Source organism: Ctenopharyngodon idella, chromosome 20, assembly GCF_019924925.1.
Source record: "Ctenopharyngodon idella isolate HZGC_01 chromosome 20, HZGC01, whole genome shotgun sequence".
Lineage (NCBI taxonomy): Eukaryota > Metazoa > Chordata > Actinopteri > Cypriniformes > Xenocyprididae > Ctenopharyngodon > Ctenopharyngodon idella.
This window is the reverse complement of record NC_067239.1, coordinates 21,765,786-21,792,681: the sequence shown is the minus strand read 5'-3', so window position 1 is coordinate 21,792,681 and position 26,896 is coordinate 21,765,786. Positions and strand designations below refer to the sequence as shown.

Below are 26,896 nucleotides of genomic sequence, written 5' to 3'. Positions count from 1 at the left end.
CGTTTTCTTAATATCACCCTCATTTTCTCCCTGTCTGTTTTATACCCTCGCTTGTTTCTCGTAATGCTTTCTCTTTCTCTCTTTCTCCTTCTCTCCATCTCTGTCTTTATGGTCTATCCCACTATTAACCTGTGTCAGGCTGGATGTGTTTTTGCTTGATTGAGTTAAACACAGCGTTGGCCTCTGCCCTGGCCTCTCATCTCTCTCCTTTACAGCTCACTTTCTTTCTTTTTCTTACCTTTCATCTCCTGCTTTTAGGAGGTCACCACCTTCTCTGCTGGCTGGTTCTTAATAACACTATCCTTAGTAATACTAGCAATTCAGAGAGCAGGGTAGAGCCGGTGTAGAATTTTGAACCAATCTCTGATTTTCCACAACAACTTGTTAAAGCCAGGTTATTGTGGACCTATTTGTTTAAGGTTTCAGACCAAACAACCAACATTTAAGATCGCAAAAAATCTGGAAAGGCTGTAACTGTGATTTAGTCATTTGGCTTGGTGGTAGATTACGTCCCACTCAGCAAGTTTCAAGTATTGAATCTTGCAGACATGCAGCCAAATAATTAAAAACACTTTTAAATGTATTTTTTACACATTTTTGATATAAATATACATTTTTATATTGTAAATTATAATATTGTGGTGCCTAATTTCATTTGTAGCATTTAAAACTAGTTATTTTTTATTTTATTTTTATGTTTTTTGGGGGGGGGTTTTAGATAGTGTAACACCGTGTCCTAACCAGACGCGACGCCACAACACACGGATTAGCTGATTAACATGGAAAAGTTGTCTTTTCCATGTTAATCAGAGTTTTTGTCCTAACTAGCCGCGACAACGACACGCGACAATTCTATTTTAAATAGAATTTTTGATTGACTTTATCGCATCTCATAGTCACGTCGCATCTGGTGCGGACAGACAAATTGTTTGTCGCTGGAATCTTATCGCATCACGTCTGGTTAGGACATGGTGTAAAAGTTTAATATCTGCCATTTATCAGTTGTCAGATATGGCATGAATCAAACTGAATTGTATTATCACTTTTTTTTTATTAGTTATTTGTTTATTTGTTTATTTTCATTTTGCACGTGCTGTGAATAGGCCTTTACAAGCCAAATACTTGAAAACCTATTTAAATACTTAAATACTGAAAGTTTTTTTTTTTTTTTTTTTTTGTGAATCTTAAAGACCTTCAAAGAGTGGGAATCGTCATTCTGCACCTCCTGATTAGTCATCCTGCTTTGTCAGTCTGTGTTGATCAGACGTTTCAGCTCAGTCTGTAATCAAGCAGGATTAGTGAAGGTCCCTTGAATCAGAGAAAACGCTGGTCAGAAAAATTAAGATTGATTACAGTTGATTTTATTCAGATGCAGCCTCCCCCTCTTCTCTCTGCTGGAGTGATTCATATTCTAGTTAATTGCTTAAAACTAAAGCGTGTTCCTGTCTTCTGCTGCTAATTACTGGTTTGTAGAGGTGGGCAAATGAATCATTAACAATGAATGATTTGGGCACAGGGAATTGTCAAACTATTTTGGAAAGTTTATTTCATCAAACTGTATTCTCTGCTTTTCCAGCTTTCTTGTGGCTTGTTTTTTAACGAGATTGAAATTCTCTTTGAAAGGAGGTGGAATCTGTGGTCTACCAAGCTGCTCATGATTGATGTTTATATCTGCGGAGTAAAAGATTACGGTTACGTTTCATGTATAAATAATCCTTTAGCATCACAGTGTTCCTTCATTGAAGGGCACCGGCGTATTTACTGTGTAGTTGCGTTCAGTGGTGCAGTGAAGTTTAAAGCAAGGTTTTAAGATTTTGCTGCTTTGCAAAATTCTTAAATACTGAAGGGATGCTGAAATATTTAAATTCTTCTTCTAAATCTTGCCTTGCAGTTGATATCTGATTTTAAAAACGTTGAAATCTGTTTCAAGAGTAACACTTCAAAAGTTTGGGGTTGGTAAGATAGTATAGTATTTTATGATCACCAAGGCTGCATTTATTTGATCAAAAATACAGTAAAAATAGTAATTATGAAATATTTTTTAAAATATTGTATTACTGTTTTCAGTTTGAACATACTTTAAAATGTAATTTATTCCTGTGATGGCCAAGCTATTTATTCCAGTCTTCAGTGTCACATGATCCTTCAGAATTCATTCTAATATGCTGATTTGGTGCTCAGAAAATTTTTATCGTTATTATTAATGTTGAAAAGGGTTATAATATATTTGTGGAAACTGTGATACATTTTTTCAGGATATAATAGAATAGAAAGTTCAAAAGATCTGCATTTATTTTATAATGGATCTTTACTGTCACTTACTCAGCAAGGATGTATTAAATTGATCAAAAAATTATTCATTTCTTTAAAAAAAAAATCTTTCTGACCCCAAACCTTTGAACAGTAGTATAGTTGTATGTGTAATATTTTAAGTAATAGTGTCATAGAAAAGTCATTTACATCTTTGTAGTCTTTGTATGATTATTATTATAATAATAATACAAACTGAATGTAATATTTTAGACGATTGAAAGAGAATTAATTTGTGTTGGAATTAAAAATAAACCCTTCAAACTTATTATAACCAGAGTACCAGAGGAATGTCAGAGCAATCCTTTGCGTTTAACATTACATGAACATTTTAATGATGCTGTAGCAATAAAACAGGCTGCTGTGGAGATTACAAGGGCAAAGCAGAAAAATATGTCCCAACTAGCACTCTTCTAATTAAAATAAATCACTTATTGTTTTATACAGCACATCCACTGAGTGTGATTTGAAACAGTTGTGGGAATACAGCTGAAGTAAATAATATATATTATACAGAGGATGTTGAAGCATGAATGTTTTGGAAGCAACATGAGGAAAATTGTTATCCCCACCGAAGCATCGCTCATGTTATATTGACTTGTGATATCTCTTAGCCAAAGAGAGTTGGTAAGGTATAACATATAACAACAGCACTGAAAGAAACTGCAAAACAGAGCTTTTGTTGAAATCATGGAGAAGAAGACACCTCTGAAGAACGGCCTCTGGGGCCCACAGATTATTTAACGCCAGAGTGACAAAGTGTTTTCTGCAGCAGTAGGAATGAAATAAGAGAACGCTGGCATAAAAATACAAAGCAATTATTAATAGAAACATAATTAGGTGGTGCAGCCTCATGCATAAAAGCATAACACAAACACCTTTAATGGAGTGAGACAGACAAGGCCAGAAGAGAAGGGAGGAGCCCTGCAGCTAGAACATCAGCAGAAGAGCATTAAGATTGCTCAGTGTGAAAATCCCTTCCTTCGGTGCACACACACACACAAACACACAACGTTTGCAGCCACAGAGCCACTTAAAAACCTCAAGACACTGAATCAAAACTCAAGCTGTGTGTGTGTGTGTGTGTGTGTGTGTGTGTGTGTGTGTGTGTGTATGTGTATGTGTTTTCAGCGGTGACAAGGACGTGTTGAAAGATTATGCAGACCCCTTGAAGGTACTGGAAGGAATTGTTGCAGCAGTGCACAATAATGTGCAGAGCGGGTAGGTGTATCCTTCGTTGCAATGTTCCCATTTACTAAATATTGAAACACAGTGTTGTCCATTTGACCTCAGAGGAAAGGATATGCTAGTTAAAGTGTAAATTCATATGAGGACACTACTCTTTAGTGTTAAAAAGGGAAAATATAGTTGCTGTGGGTTACAGGGATGTTTCTGCAGTTAAATGGGATTGTTTGGCATGACATGAAGCAGAAGCAGTAATAGCATGATACAAGAAACCAATGTTCTGTAAATAATTGCTTTAATTAATAGTGATGATCACAGTAAACAATTATTTTGACATATGAAAATAGTTCATTAACCTAACTGGCTAATTAACAGAATTATATTGATGTACAATCACGTGTGCATATATATCAATTTTTTATTGTTCAAATATGGCTCCTAATGTCGGATTTTTAGAGCCAATTTTTTTTTTGCATTTTAAAAAAACATGAAACAAAGTAACATTATGAAATAAAAAAGATGTATATAGGATTTAAATATTTAAGATGTAATTTTTGAGCACTATTTCTTGGTCAATAATCAAATTACTTAATTCGTAATTACTGTGGCTTGTCTTATAAAAAAAACAGTTTGTAATATTATTTGATTTAATTATATTTACATGTACTGTTACATTGACTTTTGAATATACACTACCATTCAAAAGTAAGATTTTTTTTTTTAAGTGTTTTAAAAAGTCTCATGTTTACCATACAGTAATATTGTAAAAAAATTAATAAAATTTTTGTTTTAATATATTTTAAAATGTAACTTATTCCTTTGATAACAGTCTTACGTACTCCAGTCTTCAATTTCACACGATTCATCAGCAATCATTTCATTATGCTGATTTGGTGTTCAAGAAAAATTTCTTAAAAATATTAAGCAGCGCAACTGATTTTAACACTGATATTAATAAGATAACTGTGATACATATTTTTGTATGTATCTCCATGATTCTTCAATGAATAAGAAGATACAAAAGAACAGCATTTATTTGAAATATAAATCTTTTGTAACTTCATAAATGTATTTACTATCAATTTAATGCATCCTTTCTGAATAAAAGTATTAATTTCTTTCAGTCTTACTTATCCCAGACTTTTGAATTGTAGTGTATGCATGATCTGTGAGATATTGTATGTGTACATAAAAACAAAATGCAGATTTTTTCTGTTTTTATGTAGTTGTCAAGCCCTCAAGTTGTTCCAAACCTATATACATTTCTTTGTTCTGCTGTACACAAAGGAAGATATTTGGAAACCCCCCCCATTGACTACCATAGTAGGAAAAAAACATACTATGGTGGTCAATGGGGGGCAAGATCTGCTTGGTTACAAACATTCTTCCAAATATCTTCCTTTGTGTTCAGCAGAACAAAGAAATGTATACAGGTTTGAGACAACTTGAGGGTGAGTAAATAATGACAACATTTTCATGTTGGGGTGAACTATCCCTTTAAGACACTTTTACATTAATTTGTTTTAGTGGCAATTTGGTGACATCAGAGGACATGCTGGCATGGTTACGTCCTTTTTGTGGGGACGATGCTAAACCTGTCCGACCACGAATTGAAGTCCTGCAGATCTTAGAACATTCATTCAACCTCAGCGATCAAGACATCCACTTACTGGTGTTCTTCAGGAGCCAAGCCATTCTGAAAGCCTGCTGGCCAAACAGAAAGGTGAAAAATATGCATAAACCCACACTGGCACAAAACACGATTTACACTTCACACATAAATATTATTACGTTCCCTCATCTCTGACTTAGTATTAGCTTATTTCCTCTGTGAGGCACTGTGAATGTAATCTCATTTTACAGCGCAACCCTTTGCGAGTTAGCATGTGCTTATAGGAATTGCTTGACTATTCTCACGCATGTAGTAGTGTGTGTGGGAAGGAGTGAGATGTATTTGGTCCAGGGATTACCGATTGCCTGCTTAGCCATGCTCTTTGGCCTCACCTCATGTTGCTTTGGTGATGCGAGCATGCCATTCTGCCTTTTTATGTGGTGTTTTATGTCAGGCAGTATGTACCAGAGCAGCTGAGTAAATTCAAAAGTTGAATATAAAGAACTATGAAACCCTTCTGTCCGTCAAGTCTGTCGATGTTTTCTCAGTCGAATGACCTTCTGATTTTCCTGACTAAATGTTTAGTTTACAAATGTCAAAGAGATCAGATAAATATAGCTGAACATAATTGAATTATGTTTAATGCAACTCCGATCCGCCTACAATAGTGGGAGCTTGTTTGTACATTTTCCAAAATTCAAGTTAAAAATGATTAACATGATTAAAACAGATTTTCTTAGTGTTTAAAAGAAGAAATGAGGCTTTATTTGTGTAAAAAAGAAATTAATCTCTACAAGAGAGGATGGATGGATGGATGCATAGATGGACAAATGCATGGATGGACAGATGCGTTGATGGATGGATGGATGGATGGAACGATGCATGGATGGACATATGGATGGATGGATGGACGGATGGATGGTTGGATGGACAGATGCATGGATGGAACGATGCATGGGTGGACATATGGATGGATGGAACGATGCATGGGTGGACATATGGATGGATGGAACGATGCATGGGTGGACATATCAATGGATGCATGGATGGATGGATGGATGGATGCATGGATGGAACGATGCATGGGTGGACGTATGGATGGATGGAGCGATGCATAGGTGGACAAATGGATGGATGGAACGATGCATGGGTGGACATATCAGTGGATGGAACGATGCATGGGTGGACATCAATGGATGCATGGATGGTCATGGATGGATGGATGCATAGATGGACAGATGCATGGATGAACGGATGCGTGGATGGATGGATGGATGGATGGATGCATAGATGGACATATGGATGGATTCATGGATGGTCATATAGATGGATGGATGGATGGACAGATGCATGGATGGAACGATGCATGGGTGGACATATGGATGGATGGAACAATGCATGGGTGGACATATGGATGGATGCATGGGTGGTCATATGGATGGATGGATGGATGGATGGATGGCCAGATGCATGGGTGAACGTATGGATGGACGTATGGATGGATGGTCAAATAGATGCATAAATGGATGGATGGATGGATGGATGGTCAAATAGATGCATAAATGGATGGATAGATGGAATGATGCATGGGTGGACATATGGATGGATGCATGGATGGTCATATAGATGCATGGATGCATGGATGGATGGATGGATGGATGGATGGATGGATGGCCGGATGCATGGGTGGACGTATGGATGGATGGATGGTCAAATAGATGCATAAATGGATGGATAGATGGATAGTCAAATAGATGCTTGGATGGAAGGATGGATGGATGGATGGATGGATGGTCGGTCAAATAGATGCATGGATGGATGGATGGACAGACAGATGATTAGTGGTTTTTGGAAATATATTAATTAAATAATCAAAGATTTTTGTCATTAATATACTTCCATAATAGTTCTTTAGTTAGTTTTCTGACATAAAGGGAAAAGTCACTTCATCTCACTCAGCACACAGCACAAAAATACATGCTGTTAATCCATTTTCCACCAAATCACATAATCCATTCTTTCACTAAACTTTAATCATGCAAATGAATATTTATATAAGCAGACGCTATCAGATGTTTGGTTTCACTTTAAGAGGATTACTCTGCCAATTGTTTAATAGAATAATTAAATGCAACTTTCAGTCTTCAGGGGTTTAAAGCAAAAGAGCCTCTCAAGATTGCAGTTATAGTTCCAGTTTCCAGTCAGCCCTTAATTAGCATTATTCAATGGTAAACAACAGCATATCAAGCTTATGGTTGAAAAGAGCCATTTCTGGCATGTCGTGGTTTGGATTTGCTAGTTTAGAGCATGTTGAGCATTTAGAATGGAGTCTAACCTTTAATTCCACAGATTATCACTTCACTTCTCTTTAAAATTGCCTCAATTGTGGCTTCCACTATTGCTTGGCCGTATCCTTATATTGGGACTCCAATGTTGGCAATAGCTTTGTTTTCCTCAACGAAATGAATCATTTGTGTCTTTATTGTGATCTGAAAATGGAAGGGAAATGAGGGGAGTTGTAATGAGAAGTCATGCCCTGAAGGAGGAGGAGTAATTAAAATGAACAGATTGCGGGAAAGCGAAAGGGGATTGGCTCCATTTCACTGAGGCGAGTCCTCGATTGGAGGCCACAAACTCAGATGCCTAAATCCTGATTGGGAGCGCTGAGCCGGGCCTGTGCGCCCTGAGCGGTGGGCATCAGGCCACGGAACACTGCCGCCGTGTGTCTGCCTGCTGAGGAGCGGATGCTGGTTTATATCATGAGCCATGGAGTCTGGTTATCAACTCGTAGCCCCAGGTGTACGTGTGTCTTTATTTATGTTGGTACCTGGGCATTTTTGCTTTTCTTGTGTTTTTGTAGTGTGCTCGTTCATGCCCACAGGATTGTGTGCGTGTGTGTCTGTTAATATAACACTTCTACCCCCTGTATCCCAAACTAATCATCTCCTAACTCGCGCACCGGCCCATCCTGCCCAGCACCATAGCAACTGAGATTTCACTGCTGCCAAGCAGGAGCTGCGTTTCAGGTCTCACATCTGTTTGTTCTGTTGCGTGTTTTGCTGAGCTGTAGATTTCACTGTTGTTGTTTATTTCTGCTGTGGTGTTTATCTCCCTGATGTATGAGGTAGTATTGTTGAACTTTATCAAAGCCGAATTGGGGCCGTCCTTTTTGAAATTCACAAAGAGGAAACATCAACGCTTATAGAAAGAGGGAGAAGCGTGTGTGAGCAATGGAAAGTGCCAGGCTGGTTATTGTATGGTTGTCTGATTAATGAAATGATTTTGATCACAGACAGAATGAGAATGGTTGGACTTTTTGTCTCATTCACTAGCTGTCAGTGGAAATGTGATGGCTCTTTCAATTGCATTCAACGTGTTTAATTGCTGATGGGATTCCCTCTAAAATGACACATACTTAACCTCAGCAGAATTCATCGTAGCTGTAAGGGAATTCTGTAGAGCTGTGTGTTTTATTGCTGCTTTGTTGAGGTTGCACTTTACCCCTCTTTTTCACAAATTGCCTTGACAGTCAACTCGAAGGCTTGTTCCCCATCTAAAGTCAAAACAGGTCACTCCTATACATAGGATCTTTGGAGTTTATTCCAGTAACCTGCTGGATCGAGACATCAACTTTTGGGCCCCAAAGATACATAGATTTTCTATGTTTATAAATGTGAAAAACATTTTTTCCCCCGCAAGCAAAATTTGTATACCTGTAGGCTAGGCCTTTATATTAGCAAGCAACATGATCCAGCTGGAAATGTGAACTTGATGCCCTTAAAACTGCTGCTACTGTTTACTGTGTCCCAAATTTAAGCATATTTTCATACACATAAAATAAAGCAAACTAATATTATTAATTTATACTTATTTTAATAGTAATAATAGTATCATGAATTACAATTATTTACAACATTTATTAATCTAGATTTTAATTTCAACTAGGGCTGCACGATTTATCGCGATAAAATCGCACGCGATTTGGCAAATGCTGCGATTATTTTATGCGCAGCTTGTCAGAGCTTTACGGCTCTGTGATCAGTAGTAAATGCTGCTTCATCTGAAAGCCAGAGGGCGCTCATGCGCAGAAACTCTAATTATGCCCTGCCACAGAAGAAGATAACACGCTCGTATCGCTGTAGCTGAATAAACAGAAGATTGAAACGCTTTGACTGATTAAACATGACTAATAAACACATGACTGCCTTATTCTGTGTGAGAAGCCACATCATCTCACAGAAGGATGCTCAACTGTCGTTATGAAGTGAGTTTGGAGTAAAAACATGTTATTAAATGTTGTCTTTTGTTGGACAAGATGTTAATAAATGCTTCTCATGTCTGAAAAGATGTTTGACACGTGTTGCTTTTTTAAATGTACATTATAAGCGACTCAAACTCGCAGTGCTTTCAGATGGATTAGTATTTAGACCCATACTTCATTGACAAGCTGTGCATAAAAAAATAATCGCAGTCTTTGTGATTTCATAATCGCTCTAAGAATCACGTTCAAGTTCAGTGTTATTTTTCGTATCGTGCGATAAATCGTGCAGCCCTAAATTCAACATATGCTAACACATTATACAAGTTGTATAAATTAGTATTAGTTCGTGTATTTTAAATGAAATTGAATTAACAATGAACACCAAAATATTTTCCAAAAGATATTTCAAAAAGAAATTTGATCCTGCATTATCTGTCTTTTTCCCTGGCAATTTCTGCCTGCGTTCTGAAAACGATCTCTTCCCCTTTGGCATCGCAATGACTTTTGTTCAGATCCTCATCCCGATGGCTCATGGCCGTAGATTTTCGTGTCTTAATTTTAGCCATCCGTCTTAGCCTAACGGCAACAAAATGTCACGGTCCCTGTGAGCGCTTACTGTTCGTTTGGCAGAGGACAGCAGCTTTGTCAGTCTGAATTGAGAATCTTTATTTGGCAGCTCTCCTTGTCCCAGACTCCCTTGTTTACTTGGTTTCTCAAGTAGTTATTGATGTAATGAGTGCAAATGAATATTAGGACATTGGCGTGCGTGTGTGTTTTTGGGATCAGGCATGAGGTGTTATCGTTGCCGTGGTCCTTTGACTTGATAATCTGGAGTCATTTATCATGTTTAGAAGCTGTCAGTGTTTAGGTTAAACAGAAGGGTGTGTGTATGTGTTTGTGTGTTTAACCGCAGACCAACTTAATGACTAGGGTTAATGTGGTCATTAAAACAAGGTCTTCGTTTCCCCTGGAGTGCATGCTTTAATATGCCCATGCTTAGCAGTGCCATTTTAATGTCTTTATCCAGATGTGTGTGTGTGTGTGTGTGTTTGTGTGTGTGTGTGTGTTTGTGTGTGTGTTTGTGCGCGCGTGTGCGTGCGTGTGTGTGTGCGTGCTTGGCAGCTTGTTGATTACAGAGGAAGAGCTAAATGCACCACATTGAAGCATTCTTGTTAGTTACTAACCAGTTACTAGTCATTGAGGTTGCCGAGTTTTATTGTTATTCTATAATATTTATTCTATTTTTAATATTTCAATATAGCATTATTATATAATGTTTGTGAAAGACATCTCACCAAGGTTGAGGCTGCATTTATTCAATCAATCAAAATATTGTGAAATATTTTTAAAATTTAAAAAAATTAAATTATTATTATTTTTTTTTTTATTCCTGTGATGGCAAAGCTGAATTTTCAGCAGCTAGTACTCCAGTCTTCAGTGTCACATGATCCCTCAGAAATAATTTTAATATGCTGATTTGGTGCTTAAGAAATATTTCTTATTATTTTCAGTGTTGAATACAGTTGTGCTGCTTAATATTTTTTGTGGAAACCATGATACATTTTTTTCAGGATTCTTTGATGAATAGACCCCAATAGACCCCAAACTTTTGAATAATATAATATAATATAATATAATATAATATAATATAATATAATATAATATATAACATCACATCCAAATATTTTTATGTGCTTATTTTTACTTTGGAATGTTTAGTCATGTAAATGTGTATGTATTCTGTGTCATTTTAGTGTGATGAGATTTTCTGGCTCTAAAGAAATATCCCTCTCTCTCTCTCACACACATTTGTGTGTCTTCAAAATGTCATCATGATGTGACATCAGACCCACAGGCAGTGTGTCAGCTTTGGTCTGTCACGAGCGCTCTTGTCTTTCACACGTGTCACTCTCCCCTGTCATTAGCCCCGCCTCCCTGGCACAGCCTGGGGCCTCGCTTACATCATCTCCCGCTTCACAGGCTTCAAGTGTCAGTAAGTTTCACTTGCTGTACTTTGCTGCATTAGCTTCCCAAGGTCTTACTGAGAGTTCCTCTACTTCTAATTCCCTGAAATTCCTCTAGTTTCTACTAATCTTTTTTTTTTTCTTTTTTCTTTTTTTTTGGACATTGTGTCAGTCACTTTCAAGAAATGTCAGTTCACTCATCAGCCATATTTGCAGTGCCTTTGGGCAGCTATTTTGGGGATGCAAGACCAACTACTATCTACTTAAGTAAATACTGAAATCTCAAAAAACTGCTTGCCAAATTCGCATTCAACAATACAATTTCACATGAACGCTCCCATAAATATTGTTTCTTATCCCCAAATAGTGTTAAAAAGTGTTTATTTCAGGTTTGTCCAGTGTGTATGCAGTCCCAAGAGTGTCCGAAGACTTTACTAATTGGCAACTGGCTGTGTTATTTTGAAGGCGGGATTTATTCCAATATATTGCTGCGCTGCAGTTTCTCCCATTCATAGTGATACGAGTGAAGGTTTTTGGTATACAATACTTACTAGCATGCTACTTCTGCCATATTAAGCTATGTCAAAGAGTATTATGTTAGTATGCCATTCTAAATTCAGCCATAGCATTGTGAAAGTGAATTTTAATTTTGAATTTTTTGTTTCCAGAAACAAAGCTGCTAGAAGGGAAAGTGCTGTCAGGGGGATAGGTAAGGGTTCAGAGGAGAGTGTTGAAGAGAGTGTGATGGAAGCAATGGCAGTAAGTGGAAAAAGGTTAGACAATGAGCTTTCAGGAGAGGCACAATGTGATTAGATAGGTCCTGCAACAACATTCCTGTCAACCAGTTGGTTAACAAGACCAAAGGATATGCTATTTGTCAATTTCGCCCTTTGCCGAGTCTGTAGTAGTGCAGTCTTTCTCCCAATTGTCTATGCAGCATTAAGTGAGGAGGAACACAAGGTTTGAGGGCATTTTGGACTGGGAACAATGCTGCTGCAGTCACTTACAATAATTCTAATATCATAGAGCACTGGTTGGTTGATAAGAATGATGTTCCAGGACCAACAAAGGCTTTTGTTCAAGGAGCACGTCCTACTTATGTAAATGACATTAAGCAGGCCTGAGGTCAGGTTTCCAGAGGTTTGAGTTCAGGTGTTCAGTGTCTTAAAGGTGACTCAGCTTTGACGTAATGTTCTCAGGAATAGAGAGCACACTGAACCTGGGCTATATATGGAAACGGTTTTACCTGCGACAGATTTATGCCAGCGCTGAGAAGATACAGTGGGTTTTACGTGCACCTCATCACACACAGACAGCCGTGATCCATCAAAGACCTCCGTCCTTGGCCTTGAGCTCCATTAGCATGTGCTCATATGTGGCTGCAAGGCAGGCTGGAGTCATAATGGTTAAGTGGGGGAAGTTACACCACTAACATTCATAGAGATATTGAACTCCATTTCTGAAATCCTGCTGTTCGGTTGAATTTTTTTATTTAAACAGTAATGATCTGAAGGTAGCATACATATCATAGAAAATCATAATTTTCATTAGTCTTTTGAAACAAGATTCACTGTACTATGCCATACTGGCTACGTTTACATGTGCACCAATATGCGATTATTTCTATTAAGGTCTTAAAGGGTTAGTTCACCCAAACATGAAATTTCTGTCATTAATTACTCACCCTCTTGTCGTTCCAAACCAGTAAGACCTTCATTCATCTTCAGAACACAAATTAAGATATTTTTGATGAAATCCAACGGTTTCTGAATCACACATAGGCAGCAACGTCATTGCGCATTTTGAGGTCCAGAAAGGTACTAAAGACATCGTTAAAATAGTCCATGTGACTACAGTGGTTCAACCTTAATGTTATGAAGTGACGAGAATACTTTTTGTGTGCAAAAACAAAACAAAAATAACAACTTTATTCAACAATTTCTTCTCTCCCCTGTCAGTCTCCTACGCAGTTGACAAAGTGAACGCAGTGCAGCGCTTCCGTGTTCTACGTCAGAATGTCGGCTCATTCAAAATTGCAGAATAGATATCTGGAATTGGAATTTTGGCTAGTCAAAACAAAATTATGACTAATACAGCCAGGGGTATTTAACGCTAAAAAGAGTCATTAGAGAAATTAGAACTTTCTGTTGGTCGACATGTCGAATTCACATGACAAACTCAAGCAAAATTCACATGACAAACTCAAAGCAACAATTTCTATTGAAACGACCCAATTTTGACTGCAAAAATTAGCTGAAAAGTGATAAATGTGACCACAACTTAAAGGATTAGTTCACTTTCAAATGAAAATTAGCCCAAGCTTTAATCACCGTCAAGCCATCCTAGGTGTATATGACTTTCTTTTTTCTGATGAACACAATCGGAGAAATAATAATAAATAGCCTTATGGGAAAAAAAAAAAAAAACGGAACTGGCATCGCGTTAGTTCCGTAAGTTGAATAGGGAAGGCGTAGGACGTAGCATAAGCTTTTTGAACTGCTAGAGTTTTACACTTTCTTCGTAAGTTGAATACGGAAGGCGGTCTGATGGAAGCTAGATATTTTACTTCATAACTTGTTAAATATGGATATTTTTTTTACACAAACGCATTGCTTCGCTTCAGAAGGCCTTCATTAACCCCCGGAGCCGTGTGGAGTACGTTTATGATGGATGGATGTGAATGGAGACACTTTCTTCAGCTCATACTCATTTGGTACCGCTTACTGCCATTATAAAGCTCGGATGCTTCAGAATAATTATTAATATTTCTCCGATTGTGCTCATCAGAAAGAAGAAAGTCATATACATGGCTTGAGGGTGAGTAAAACTTGGGGTAATTTTCATTTGAAAGTGAACTAATCCTTTAAGGCTATAATCCATAAACTAATCAGTAAATGTCCTCTTTTTCATACAAGCTCTCCTATGAATCTGTTTGATTGATACAAAACAGTGATTCATGGATTCATATGTAATACTTGGAATCTGAATCATTTTAGTGAATTATTTTGTTCAGACTAATGAGTCCTTGCACTTAAGACCCTGTGCGGCATTTACATCTTTCATACAAATCTGCCATTTGTCACTACATTTCTGATTTTGGTTATTGTGTTTCTAGGTTGTTGTTTTTTTTGTATTTTCTACAAAAGCTATTAAGCACCCTAATTGAGATCCCCATGTACCGGAAGTAACCCATTTAATATTTCAATAATTTAACAACACATAAACATTCATCCATTTTCTGATCTGATATTGGTTAATGGTCACATGACATGCAAGTAAAAAAAATATATATATATCAGAATATAATATATAGCTAATGTTTTCAAATGAAAAATATTTTAAATTGTAAGTAGCTTTTAGTTTGGAGAGCTACAGTTTTAAAGTAGCTTGTAATCACTGAATACTACATAATGTGAAAAAGCAAGGCAAACGTACTAGATTTTAGAAATGATTGGTCCTGTCTAAGCTGAGTTTACAACTTCATTCACTGACTCTGGACAGACTAGACAGCTCATTTGGTTTTCTACCTTCTTTGATCAAGGTAGATATCCGTTTTCTCCTCTGTGCTGTAACTGTGAGTGCGTGTTCCTCTCTGCAAAGTCCTTCATCTGAACGTCTGTTCTTTTAAGACAGGATTAGAATATCAAACTCCTGTGTTGCCCATCCCGCAGTCCCCCAGCGCTGGGATTTGGATCAGCTGTACATTGAGAGCACAGGGTAATCTCTGACTTCTGGCTCTGCATAAATCAAAGAGTCGACTTAATATTTAATTATGCTCCAGGTACTTCTGCCTGTGTTCTTCATCTCTTTCTCTCTTTTCCTCTGAAGCTAAGAGGAGCACATTCTGCCTTTGTAAGGGACTGCCTGAACAGCTAATCACATACAATCATGCTAACAGCAGTGAGGTCTCGCAGCTTAACAGAGTCAAGTGGTGTTTCATTAAAAAAAGAAAGAAAGAAATGAACAAAATTCAACATCTCTGGTCCTGGATATGAACAGGTGTGGAGTCTTGTTGGAGCTGTACACTCTGGGATTGTAGGAGCTGTGCTGCTGATGTAGGTGATGCAGCTATAATTTTGTCCAATGTCATGATACATTGTGCTCTGAACTATAGTCACATGAGCACATATTGTGACATTTATTGTCACATATTTCTAGCTAACATGTCAATGCTTTAGAAAAAGTACAGTGCCACTTTCATTATTATATTATATTATATTGGAAAAAAACAATACCATAGTATTGTAAAAAGTAAAAAGCTGAACACCTGTAAACTGAGCCTTCTTTGTGTGCTCATTTATTTATTTAATGGAATTTACATGTAGATACCGTTCCCACGTGTCCTGGAAAACCTTGAAAATTGATGACTAATTTTCCAGTCTTGGAAAACAAATGGAAAATGAGAGAAAATGTAAAATTTTCCTCTAGCTGAGAATAAAGAGTTTATCACTCCCTAAAACAATAAATGTTACTAACAGAAAGTGCTATGTTCATGAGAGAAGCATTTTGAATGATGATGTTTAGTCTCGTGTTGCCCCTTGCAGCAGTAAGCTTGTAATTAACTGCTCAAATGTTTGCAGTGAATGTCAACTGGTAAGCAGCTACCTAACCTTGTTAACATTAATTCAGTAACTTGCTAACTAATAATTTTGATATGGTATAAGCTTGGGGTCTGCACAACAAGTTTAGTACCAAGTCGATACTGAAGTCTTTCTGCAGTACTGGTAGTACTGAGCACTGCGTCAGTCCGGTACCTACTCAATCCGACTCCTTTCAAACGCTCCCATGCATATTTTTCTGTGAGCGCTTTGTGTAGACCATCAAATGTTTCTGTTTACAATGTGTTTTTACAGTGTTGAGTATTGTAGCCAATGTTTGTTGAGCGTGTGAATGCAATGGCTAATCAGAGGCATTTGAGTTAGTCAGAATCCGCTCAATAGCACTCAAAACTCTAGAGATTTTCAGCACGAGCTCATTGGCTGAGATCTACAAGCTCGTGAATCCTTTCATTATAACCAACAAAGTGTAGACACAACGTATATAAGAGATTCATTGTGCAGTGTAGCCAGCTTAATTGATTATAATGGGAGTTTTCACAAGAGTGCAGAACTCAGTGAGCAGACCCTGAACTGAAGTGATTGACAGGTTCAGTGATTATAAAGAGAGCGCTCTTTGTTTGCTGTCTGTATATAACCCTCTCACAATTTGAACAGTTTTATTTTTCATACTGCTCAGTACACACGGCCAAGTTTCAGGAGTGACAACCGTATTTAAATCCAGGATTGAATCCAAAAAAGAAGACGCTTAAAAGGCGAAAAGGCAAAAACTTTGGGGGAAATAAAAAGGTCTTTAAAAACTAACGCAGGTGTGCGTAGAAAAGGTGAAGAAGTGAACAGCTGTTGAATATTTCTGTAAGTCAGTCTTATGTAGAACATATGTAAAAGAGGTTGTCCGTTTACTGATTAGGTCAAGCTCTCTCTCTTATTCTCTCTTCCTTTCATATAGTCTTATGGGCTTTCCTATGTATAATTTTCTAGCTAACTGCTGCATAGCAAATAAGGGTCAAGAGTCTGATCTGTCTACTCCACAAGAAACAGGAAAAAAAGCGAGCAAGAAAGAATGCAGTGTGCTAGATGTGGTGAAACTGGGGTGTTTGCTTTTAATTTGGCTCTATTCTTTTAAGCATTGACTCTGAGACTTAAAATTTCACAGCATTTTTTACTGATGGAGAAACATAGTTGGCAGTTTAGAGCATTGATCTGTCTAGACCACTGGGAAATGATTAGTGTGTATCTGAGCATTTGTGCATGTGTGTACAGTATTTGTTGATTTCAAAGCATTGCAATGATTCTATATTGGGTCTATTGTTCTTGGTGTGTGTGATCAAGGCACTTTTCACCTCTCTAACACACTGCCACGGTCTCAATGACCTTTGCTGCCTTGAGGGTGAGCACAATGAGTTTCCCATCGATATGTTCCAGCAGGGCGTGAATGACTGTTTGACTGCTCTTAATAACATTTGAGGATGGTTTTTAACAACATTGCAGAATGGTTTCTCACTCCACTGAGCCGTACTGTGCATTAGTCCTAAATTGGACATGAGCTGAAACCTACAGAAATTGAAGTGAGAACTCTGACACAACTTTTCAATATTCTGTGTTAAATCAATGCTTTACTAATCACTCTTGTCTGTCATTTTTATTTGTTGAAAGGAAGCTATGAAGCAATGATACATTTCTCACCATCCCTGAAGAGCATTTGAATTATTTTAATCTCTGCTTAATTGCCATAATCTGCTTCACTGAGCTGCAATGCAGGCATTCTAAAGAGACACTGAGAAAAAGAACAAGTGGCGTTTCTCTTTTTTCACAGGCATCGTCTGTCAAATCATGATAATCAGGTTTTTTTTTTTTTTTAAATGTTGAATATAAATAAATATATATTAATTACTTATGGAGTTACGAGGTTTATTTACAAGGATCCAATGGAGACAAGGTTTAGTCACAAGCTTTTTTGCAAAACCCAGTTTGCAAAACCCACAGACAAATGTAAAGGGTAACCAACAGTAATGATTTATATAAAAAAAACATGAAATATGGAGAGACATGGGTTTCTCCCAACAGCATGGATGGATGGATGGATGGATGGATGAATGAATGGATGTTTTTTTTTATATATATATAATAAATAAAGTTAAGAATTACATAATCATATTTCTACTCCCATTCGTTTTTTTTTTTTTGTTTTGTTTTTTAATATAAACATTTAAATAGTGTCTGTCATAACTGATTTATTCAAACATGTATTAAATATTGAAGAACATTATAATGAATATGTAACGGTGCATAGCTATATTTATCAGAATGCTGCTTTCTAGAGTTCACTTTTCTAGCTGACTATTGAGTTTATGGTCACTGAATATGTTTTTCTGAGGTAAATGTGACGTTATGTGACATTGTTTACAAGCTGTTTTATTGACGTCTGTCCGAGGTTGAAACACTGATTGAGCTATTACATGAGACATACGGATTTCCGTAAGTTGAAATGTGTATTTTAACATACCTTCAGATGTTTAGTCATGTTTATTTCGCTCTGTAACTGGTATTAAAGCGGAGGAGAGGATGTTCACATGCTGCTGCTTCTCTTTAACTGAGGCGCTAAAGCGATCTGTCACGTCACATTAAACAGTGCCAAAATGGTACTTATTTTTTGAATCTCATAATAAGATGGACATTTGAAATCTGAGGCTTTGCTTCATATCGAAAGTAACAAAGCACAAAGATTATTGTGATTTATTGGATGGGAGGCTACATGTTCTGTTCATTTATCAACTGAAAACAGACTAGACTAATCGATTCTTGGGATTTAAGAATCGATATCGGTTCGTAAAAATGAGAATCGATTAAACTCGAGAAATCGATATTGTTTACCCAGCCCGGATGGATGGATGAATGAATGGATGGATAGATAGATGGATGGATGGATGCATGGATGTAAATTTCTAAAGATTGTTGAACGTTATATAACATGCTCCAAGTCGAGGTGAGTTTGAGACGCATTTCCAGATTTCATTTCCTTTTCTTTTCCCTGTGGTAGTTTGAGTGTCTCAGAACCTGTTAATCTCTGTGGATTTTCATTCACAACAGTCTCTAGAGCTTACAGACAATGGTGCGAAAAACAAAAACATTGGCAGCTCTGTGGTAACTGGAAAACAACCACCCGTTACGACAGTGCCATCAATAGCAGCGTCTCTGAATGCACAGCAGCAGTAGAGCGAGGGTACACCAGGAGGGTTCAGCTCCTTTTAGAGGCAACATTCGGCAAGGCTTACTAAAGCTGGAATGATTCCAAAAAACTCTTCCTGTTCTGACAAATCTCAATTTCTGCTCTGACATACAGATGGTGCAGTCAGTTTAGTGCATGCAACATGAATTCATGGATTCATCCTGTCTTGTTTTAGTGATTTTGGCTGGTGTTGGTGGTGTAATGTTAAGAATATTTTATTGCTGTTCATTATGTATTTAATAGTTAAAAGGTTAGTTCACGCCAAAATTAAAATTCTGTCATTAATTACTTACCCTCATGTCGTTCCAAACCCGTAAGACTTTCGTTCATCTTAGGAACACAAACGAAGATCTTTTTGATGAAATCTGAGAGATGTCTGTCTCTCCATTGACTGCCTTTGCAACAAACACTTTGATGCAAGTAATTTGTCTGTCTATACTGAAAGTGAATATGTGACGTGGCACAATTACAACCAATTAAAACATTATTGATAGTTATCTGGAAAGAGATTTTGGAGAGTTTCATCTGGCTTATGGCACAAAAATAGAAACCACACGGGTGTATGAATGTTTCCAGAACTTTTCTTTTCTTCTTTTTTCTTTTTTACCAGAAATCCAGGTTGTTCTGGAAATAAAAGACGCTTATCACAGCGGTGTCAATTGTCCCCCTACTGTGTTTGTTGATGACGCGATGACTGTTGGTTTGCTGAAAACCAAATAGTTTTTACAGAAACACTCAACCTTGTAGTGCACTCAAGTGGTACACCTTCTCAGCCCCCTCTCCTCTGAATATTCATGAACCCCTCCCATATGCATGCATAATTAATCAAATATGTGGAAGAGACTAAAATCTCAACACAAATGGCTTTTATTATTCAAATATTAAAATATTTAATGCCATTATGCATGTTTTCCAGGTGGGAGCATGTCAAGAATACTCTGGAGTGAAGCTTGCATTTCTCTTTAGCATACGAGGGTAAAAGTGTAGTTTCAAATACTTGAATTCTCGCAGTGATACGGATATTTATGTTTCATATTATAGCTAGAGGTGAACGTGGATAGTTTTTTTTTTTTCTTTTTTTTTTTTTTTCTCTCCCATCAGGTGAGAGACAGACAGATCTTGGGATTTTGTATTATTGGATACAGCCCCTGCTGCGCCTTTACAGCAAGACTTTCAGGTTAACACTTACAGTTAGATGTGTTGCAGTTGTATTGGGTGTTTCAGGATCAATATTTGAGGTGGTTTCTGTCTGTGGTAGCACAGTTATCACAAAGTTTGTTGATTATGTAATAACTTTAATTAATAATATGATACATACACTATATTTCAGCATATTTCTAAAGTCTGGAGTAATGGCTGCTGAAAATTAAGCTTTGCCATCACAGGAATAAATGACATTTTAAAACATATTAAACCTGTTTTAAACCTGTCTTAACAGTGGAGTAACGGACTTCGATAATTGACAAAATTTAAATGTTTACGGAAAGTTGAAACAAGTTTTTCTTGTTGTCTACTAGATAGTCCAACAGATAGTCCAGATGTCATCTTAAAGGGATAGTTCACCCAAAAATGAAAAAAATCATTTACTCACCCTCAAGTAGTTCCAAACCTGGATGAATTTCTTTGTTCTGCTGAACACAAAGGAAGATATTTAGAAGAATGTCAGTAATCAAACAGATCTCGCCCCCCTATTTACTACCATAGTAGGGAAAATAAATACTATGGTAGTCAATGGAGGGTGAGATCTGTTTGTTTACTGACATTCTTCCAAATATCTTCCTTTGTGTTCAGCAGAACAAAGAAATTCATACAGGTTTGGAACTACTTGAGGGTGAGTAAACGATGACAGAATTTTAATTTATGGGTGAATTATCCCTTTAAGTAAGCCTTTTTAGTCTAACCAATTGAGTCAACGGTTGTTGCGAGCATGTGCCTGGTTCACCATGCACATTTCTATGTAATAACATTGGAAAAACATTTTGTTCTAGCTAGTTTAAATCACCGAGACATTTGTGTTCTTTGCTGAAATTCAAGTGTTTCTCACTAGGTCATCTCAGCGCACTGTTTAGTGCTTGCGTAACTGAGGCCGATCAGCGAGTAAACGTATCTGCTATAGTAAGCTTGCGCCTTGTGTTGCCATTTTAACTTTGAGCCGAACGTATAAATGGTCCGTGTGGTGCGGTTCAAATGAGTAGTGCTGTTTCGTTCCGCTTTTGGTGCATAAACATTAAACATTTATTGTACTGTTGTTAACGTTTTATCGAAGAAACTTATATTGCACTAATTATCGTTATCTTTTTATCCCCCAGCCCTACTTTAATCTGATTGGTATCACCTGATTTTGTTCACATTTGTGTAACCTAGTGCATAAATACACAAGCTAAGTATATTTGTATAATAGCAATAGCAATATACATTCCATACACAGTGTCTTTATTCATTTAAAGGGGTGGTTTATTATGATTTCACTTTTTTAATTTTAGTTAGTACACAATGTTGCTGTTAGAGCATAAACATCTGCAAATTTACAAAGCAAAGGGAGATATTTTCTTTTAAAGAATTCTCTATTTAAGGACTACAACAAACGGCTGGTTGGGACTACAACAAGCTTCTTCCTGGGTTAGTGACATCACTAACCCTAAAATTTACATAAACCCCGCCCCCGAGAACACGCAACGAAGGGGTGAGGCTATGTTATTGCAATACACTTTGTAACAAGTTATAACCGTAGTTAAACTGAACTATACCTGTTCCGTCTTCATGCAGCATATATTCTCTGGATCTGTAGGCATCTTACAACAGTTCCCACACGAGCGATTTATAGATTATTATGACAGAATATGCTAATCAATGACTTTAAGATAGTTAACTCCACATCAGCTACATAAATTCATCAACTAACCATTTAGAAACATCCTGTTGCATTATACATGTTGTCACTTCTTCTTGAGTCTCTCCATCATTGTCCGACTCCGGTTTAAACATAAAAGGCTGAACAGTTTCTGACATTTTAAGTGAGCCTGCGTGAGGTAATCGGCGCTGCTAACACAAGCTCTTGAAACTTGAAACTCTTGAAACAGCAGCTCATTTGCATTTAAAGGGACACACAAAAAATGATCTGTGAGGTATTTTGAGCTAAAACTTTGCATACACACTTCATGGACACCAGAGACTTATTTTACATCTTGTAAAAAGCTGCATTATGTGACCCCTTAAAATATTTTCAGTGCAGAAAAAACACTGTATTTGAAATATGACCAGATCCAGCCCAAAGAATTGCAGCTGCTCGGCCTTCTTTATATATTCTTACTACATCATCTTTGCAAGAACCAAAGCTCAAAACAGATTCACAGACATCAGATCCCTTCGGCTTTTACGTGCAGTTGTGCTGACACACATTTCTGCACCGACAAACACATCATGCATTCACTGACATAAGCATGCAGCGCCATGCTAGAGCGCACATCACAGACCGCTGAAGAGGTACGGAGATTATGCCCTGGAGTATCATTCTTTGGAAACTCAAGGGCCCTCCAGCCCGGAGCAGTCGTCTCTGTACAGAGCAAAAAGGATTTGGTTTGTATGGGTGTGTGTCAGCCTTACCTGAAAATCTCCCTCTTATGGATACAAAAGTTCACTTTTTCTTATTCACCAGTTTTGGTGATTGGCTCCTACTCTTATGTCTTTTGATTCTTTCCTTCCTCTCTCCTCCCCATCCCTTCCTTTCCTGTCTTTTTAAACAGAACGACCTCTATCACTTCTTAGGCAGGGCACAGGGGAAACGGTGGAAGTTAGGCAGTAGGTCAATGAATATTAATAAGACATTTTACACGCCTTCCAAAGGCCAGGCACCCCCCCCACCCCCCACACACACACACACACACACACACACACAGACACAGACACAATCTCCCAGTGCTCTTTCTTTTTCTCCTTCTGCTCACCTTTTCCACACTGTCTTTCATCTCTCCTGTGACATCACTCCATCCTCAGTAAATGAAAAGGATGAGTTGTACTCAACATTGACCTTATAGGCCCCTTGAGTCCACAGAACTAAGATAGGGTTTTTGCAATGCGTAAAATAGCACTTTTCAGTCAGAAACTGCTCGGACACTCTTATGTGCAGGCAATCCATGTTGTTGTTGTTGTTAGGGCCCGAGCACTGATGGTGTGCTATTGTAATTGTTTGGTCTAATATTCTTCTTCTCCGAAATTAATCGCATTTTTGATGTCCTAAACATGCTTGAAAAACTCATTAAACTTTGCACATGCATCAGAAGTGATGAAAATTTACGTCTGATATGGGTTTCAGAATTAGGTGTGGCAAAATGGCTCGGTAGCGCCACCTAAAAAATTTCAAGTAAGCACCCTTTGCACTACGTTTCACATACAAGTAATTCGGTAGACACATAAAACAGCCCAATACCTACAAAAAAGTCTGTGGGTGCAAAATATGTAAACCCAACATGAAGTAAGATATTTTGAATTTTCTCTGCAAAATGTTTGCAGTTTTTGCCATTTCCAGACGTTGTACTTTAACAAACTCCTCCAAGAGATTTTATGAACTCATATTTGATCAGTCTAATCTAAAGGCCTTTGCGACATTAAATTGCGAAGATCTTGAGTTTTCGCTGAAGGGCGTGTTCATGGCGGCCTTACAAAATTCGATGTTTCGCCATGAAACAGGAAGTTGTTGCTGCCCCAAACTTCACATGTTTTATTAGAGTCCTGGTCTGAAGACATCTACATGCCAATATTCAGTTACAGTCATAGCGCCACCTGTTGGCAACAGGAAATGGTATGCTTTGCACTGTAATTCACTCCCAGAAACACATTTAAATATTCCACGAAGTACCAAACATACTAGAAACACATTAAATCTTCACATGTTTGATAATAGTCCTGACCTGAAGACATCTACATGGCAATATTCAGTTGTTGTCAGAGCGCCACTTGCTGGCAGCAGGAAGTGTGGCACGTCAAAGTGACTTTGCTATTTTTCTCCTATATTTACCGGCTTAAATGCATGTCGCCCACTATTCACTGTTTTTCTAAGGCCACTGGGTGGCGGTGTCCCCGGGTGCGAGGGCCCTTTCTTGCAGCTTTAATTATTATTATTACTACCATTATACAATTTTAGCCACATTTAAAATATTTAATAATAAAATGAATATACAATTACTTTCATTTTTATATGAAAAGATATATTTCGTTATAAAAATCTAAATCAAATGAAAATCATACATTATAAATAACTTTGCATTATATTAATTATAAATATGATATAAATAATATCAATATATTTTTAAGTAAACAGTAATATTCAATATTTATATTATTAAAATGAATGTATGTTTTTATTTATTTTTAAATAAACAGTAATGTTTATTTCATTATTATTAATTATTAATAATTGTATTATTAAAATACATTTTGTTAGCTTTTACAAATAATGCCTAATTAATAATAATAATAATAATAATAATAATAATTATTATTATTATTATTATTATTATTATTTAAAAACTAATTAACTAAATTAGCAACATCTTTTCAATTAGTGTATGTCTGTTATGTTTTGAATGCTGGACCCCAGAATGTGATTCTTTTGTGCGAATTTTCCCTTCAGGATGCATAACTATCTTAACCAACCTTGCTTTTGAAAATCATGTTTGTACTGGTCCAGAGATTAGATCTGCACCTGACCAGCACAAACCAGAATAAACCATCCTAGCGTGTAAATTCATGCTGGCCTAAGAGAGGTATTTCTGCAGGTTATTCATAGATGTGATGCAGAACACATTTAGGAGTTAGAACCCTTGAAAGGTGCATTAGTATTTCTTTGTTTTTGGCAGAATATGTTTGTAGACCTCAAACTGAACTTGTATCATTAGTTTGAAGTCATCACATGGTCCTTCCTCCTTCTGATGTTCAGGCCCAACTGAGTCTGTCCTCTTCCTGAATGTTTCACCCTCAGACCACGACCTGGCGTAGTCTGAATTTTACACAGTTCCATCATGAATCCCTTTCGTTTGATAAATAGAAAAACAAGATTTCAATTATGGAGTAATCCCTTTTATGGGCTCATCTTCTGCATCTCCTCCCTGCTCTGAGCTCAGGATGGCCTTAATTTATTCATTATGCATAAGCTATTTATTATTCATTTTCTCGTATTCTGTCTGCACATACTCTTCAGAGTGGTGTTATGGAGAGGAAATTAGAGGGGGATGAAATGTCTGTTTTTATTTGAGCCACGTCTGCCTAGTTTGGTCAAGCTCTTTGTCTTGGTATGATATCTGATTTTTCTCTCTCTCTTTCTCTACTGGTTTCTTGCCCGATGGCAAGCCTGACCAGAGATCAGTCTCAGAAAATTGCTGACTGTTGTAATTGACTTTGGCCAGCTTGGAGGCCAGAGGTGCTATACATCTGTTGTTATGCCCCGGAAAGACTTATGATCTAATGCCAGGGTCGGCCTGTATTTTACCAATGTACTTTGCTTAAATACATAATCTGTATATGCTGATGATTTGCATATGTGGGTTGACCGAGATTCTGTGTAACAAAAAGATAGAGATGTAGTTTGTGCACATGGTCCAGTCATGTGGAACTGCAGCAGTGAGCCATAGGACTGAATGAGAGAGAACTTAAAGGGATAGTTCACCCAAAAAATGTTGGGTCCAATGTTATTCTTGTTTTGGGCTCCATTGTCTTGCAGTGTCAGTAGTGTAGATGTCTATATTGTGTATTTTAGCATCACTGGAATACTCTATTGACCAGTCAGCACCCAGGATCTGAAATAACCGGCAAAGGTTAACGTGGGAGTTCTGTGCAGCTGCCCATCTTCAGCTGTTTTCTGTTTCCATCTTCAGAAAGATCTGCTCTGAACTCTTCCTTTCAGAAAAAGAGAGTTGATGTTTATGCCCGGGAAGTCTTGTTTCGCCCACCTTTTTTCTTCTATTTTCACTCCTCCCCCTGACGAGTGGCTGTCTGTTGCCTCTCAGATCAATTTGCCCCTCTGCAACATGGAAAGCTTAAACAATTTGTGAATGTGTGTGCGCATGCATGTCCAATTCTGTATGCTTATGCGCTGATGTGTAAACCTATTCATGAGCCTACATGCACACTTGGACTAGCTATGTCTAAATATAAATAGCAGATTCAGCTTGTCACTGTGCACTTATTGTGCCTAAATACTACATTGATCAATAGAGATCCATCTCCTCTTCGACAACACTACTTCCTGTCTCCTTCCCAGTGCCGGCCTGACAGATTAGAAGCTTTGTAGCCATTGAAGTATGAGCGTGCCGTAAAACAAAAGGATCCGCTCTTGTTCTGTCCAGTTAAAGGCGGGTAATTACCAGCCAGCCATCTCTAATGTTTACAGCATTCAGAGAGCCGCAACTGTCAATGCTAACTGTCTAACTGTCTGCTCTTTTTGCATTTAGATAGATGAGGCAAAACAACTGAAGAAGCCTTTTATATTTCCTTCAAGATGGTTTTTTTCTTTTCACTGGCAGCCATTTACTATTTGGTGCTATTTAACTAAAAGCCCCTCACAGTTCGAGTGGTATGTTTGCGTGTGTGGGTAGGCAACCATTAGCGGTCACAGGCTGAGATGGAGCCCAGCCGAGTTAAAAGGAGCAACTTGCTCCAACACCGCAAATCATTGTATATGAGAATTTACAAACTGACAGACACGAGCGCAGATGCACAGACGCACACACCAAACTAACCCTTAAATGTGCAATTGTTGTGTGTCTGCATGTGGCAGGGAGATTT

The 26,896-nt window shown here is 37.5% G+C and overlaps 1 protein-coding gene across 2 annotated transcripts in view; it reads left to right on the top strand.

The window, feature by feature from the left end:
* Positions 1–26,896, top strand: part of nbas (NBAS subunit of NRZ tethering complex) — a 175,149-nt gene that overhangs the window by 114,124 nt on the left and 34,129 nt on the right. For both annotated transcript variants that reach the window (XM_051874425.1, XM_051874424.1), the window contains exons 47-48: positions 3,442–3,531; positions 5,023–5,218. In XM_051874425.1, the coding sequence (XP_051730385.1) occupies positions 3,442–3,531; positions 5,023–5,218 (286 nt within the window). The remainder of the gene's footprint in view (positions 1–3,441; positions 3,532–5,022; positions 5,219–26,896) is intronic.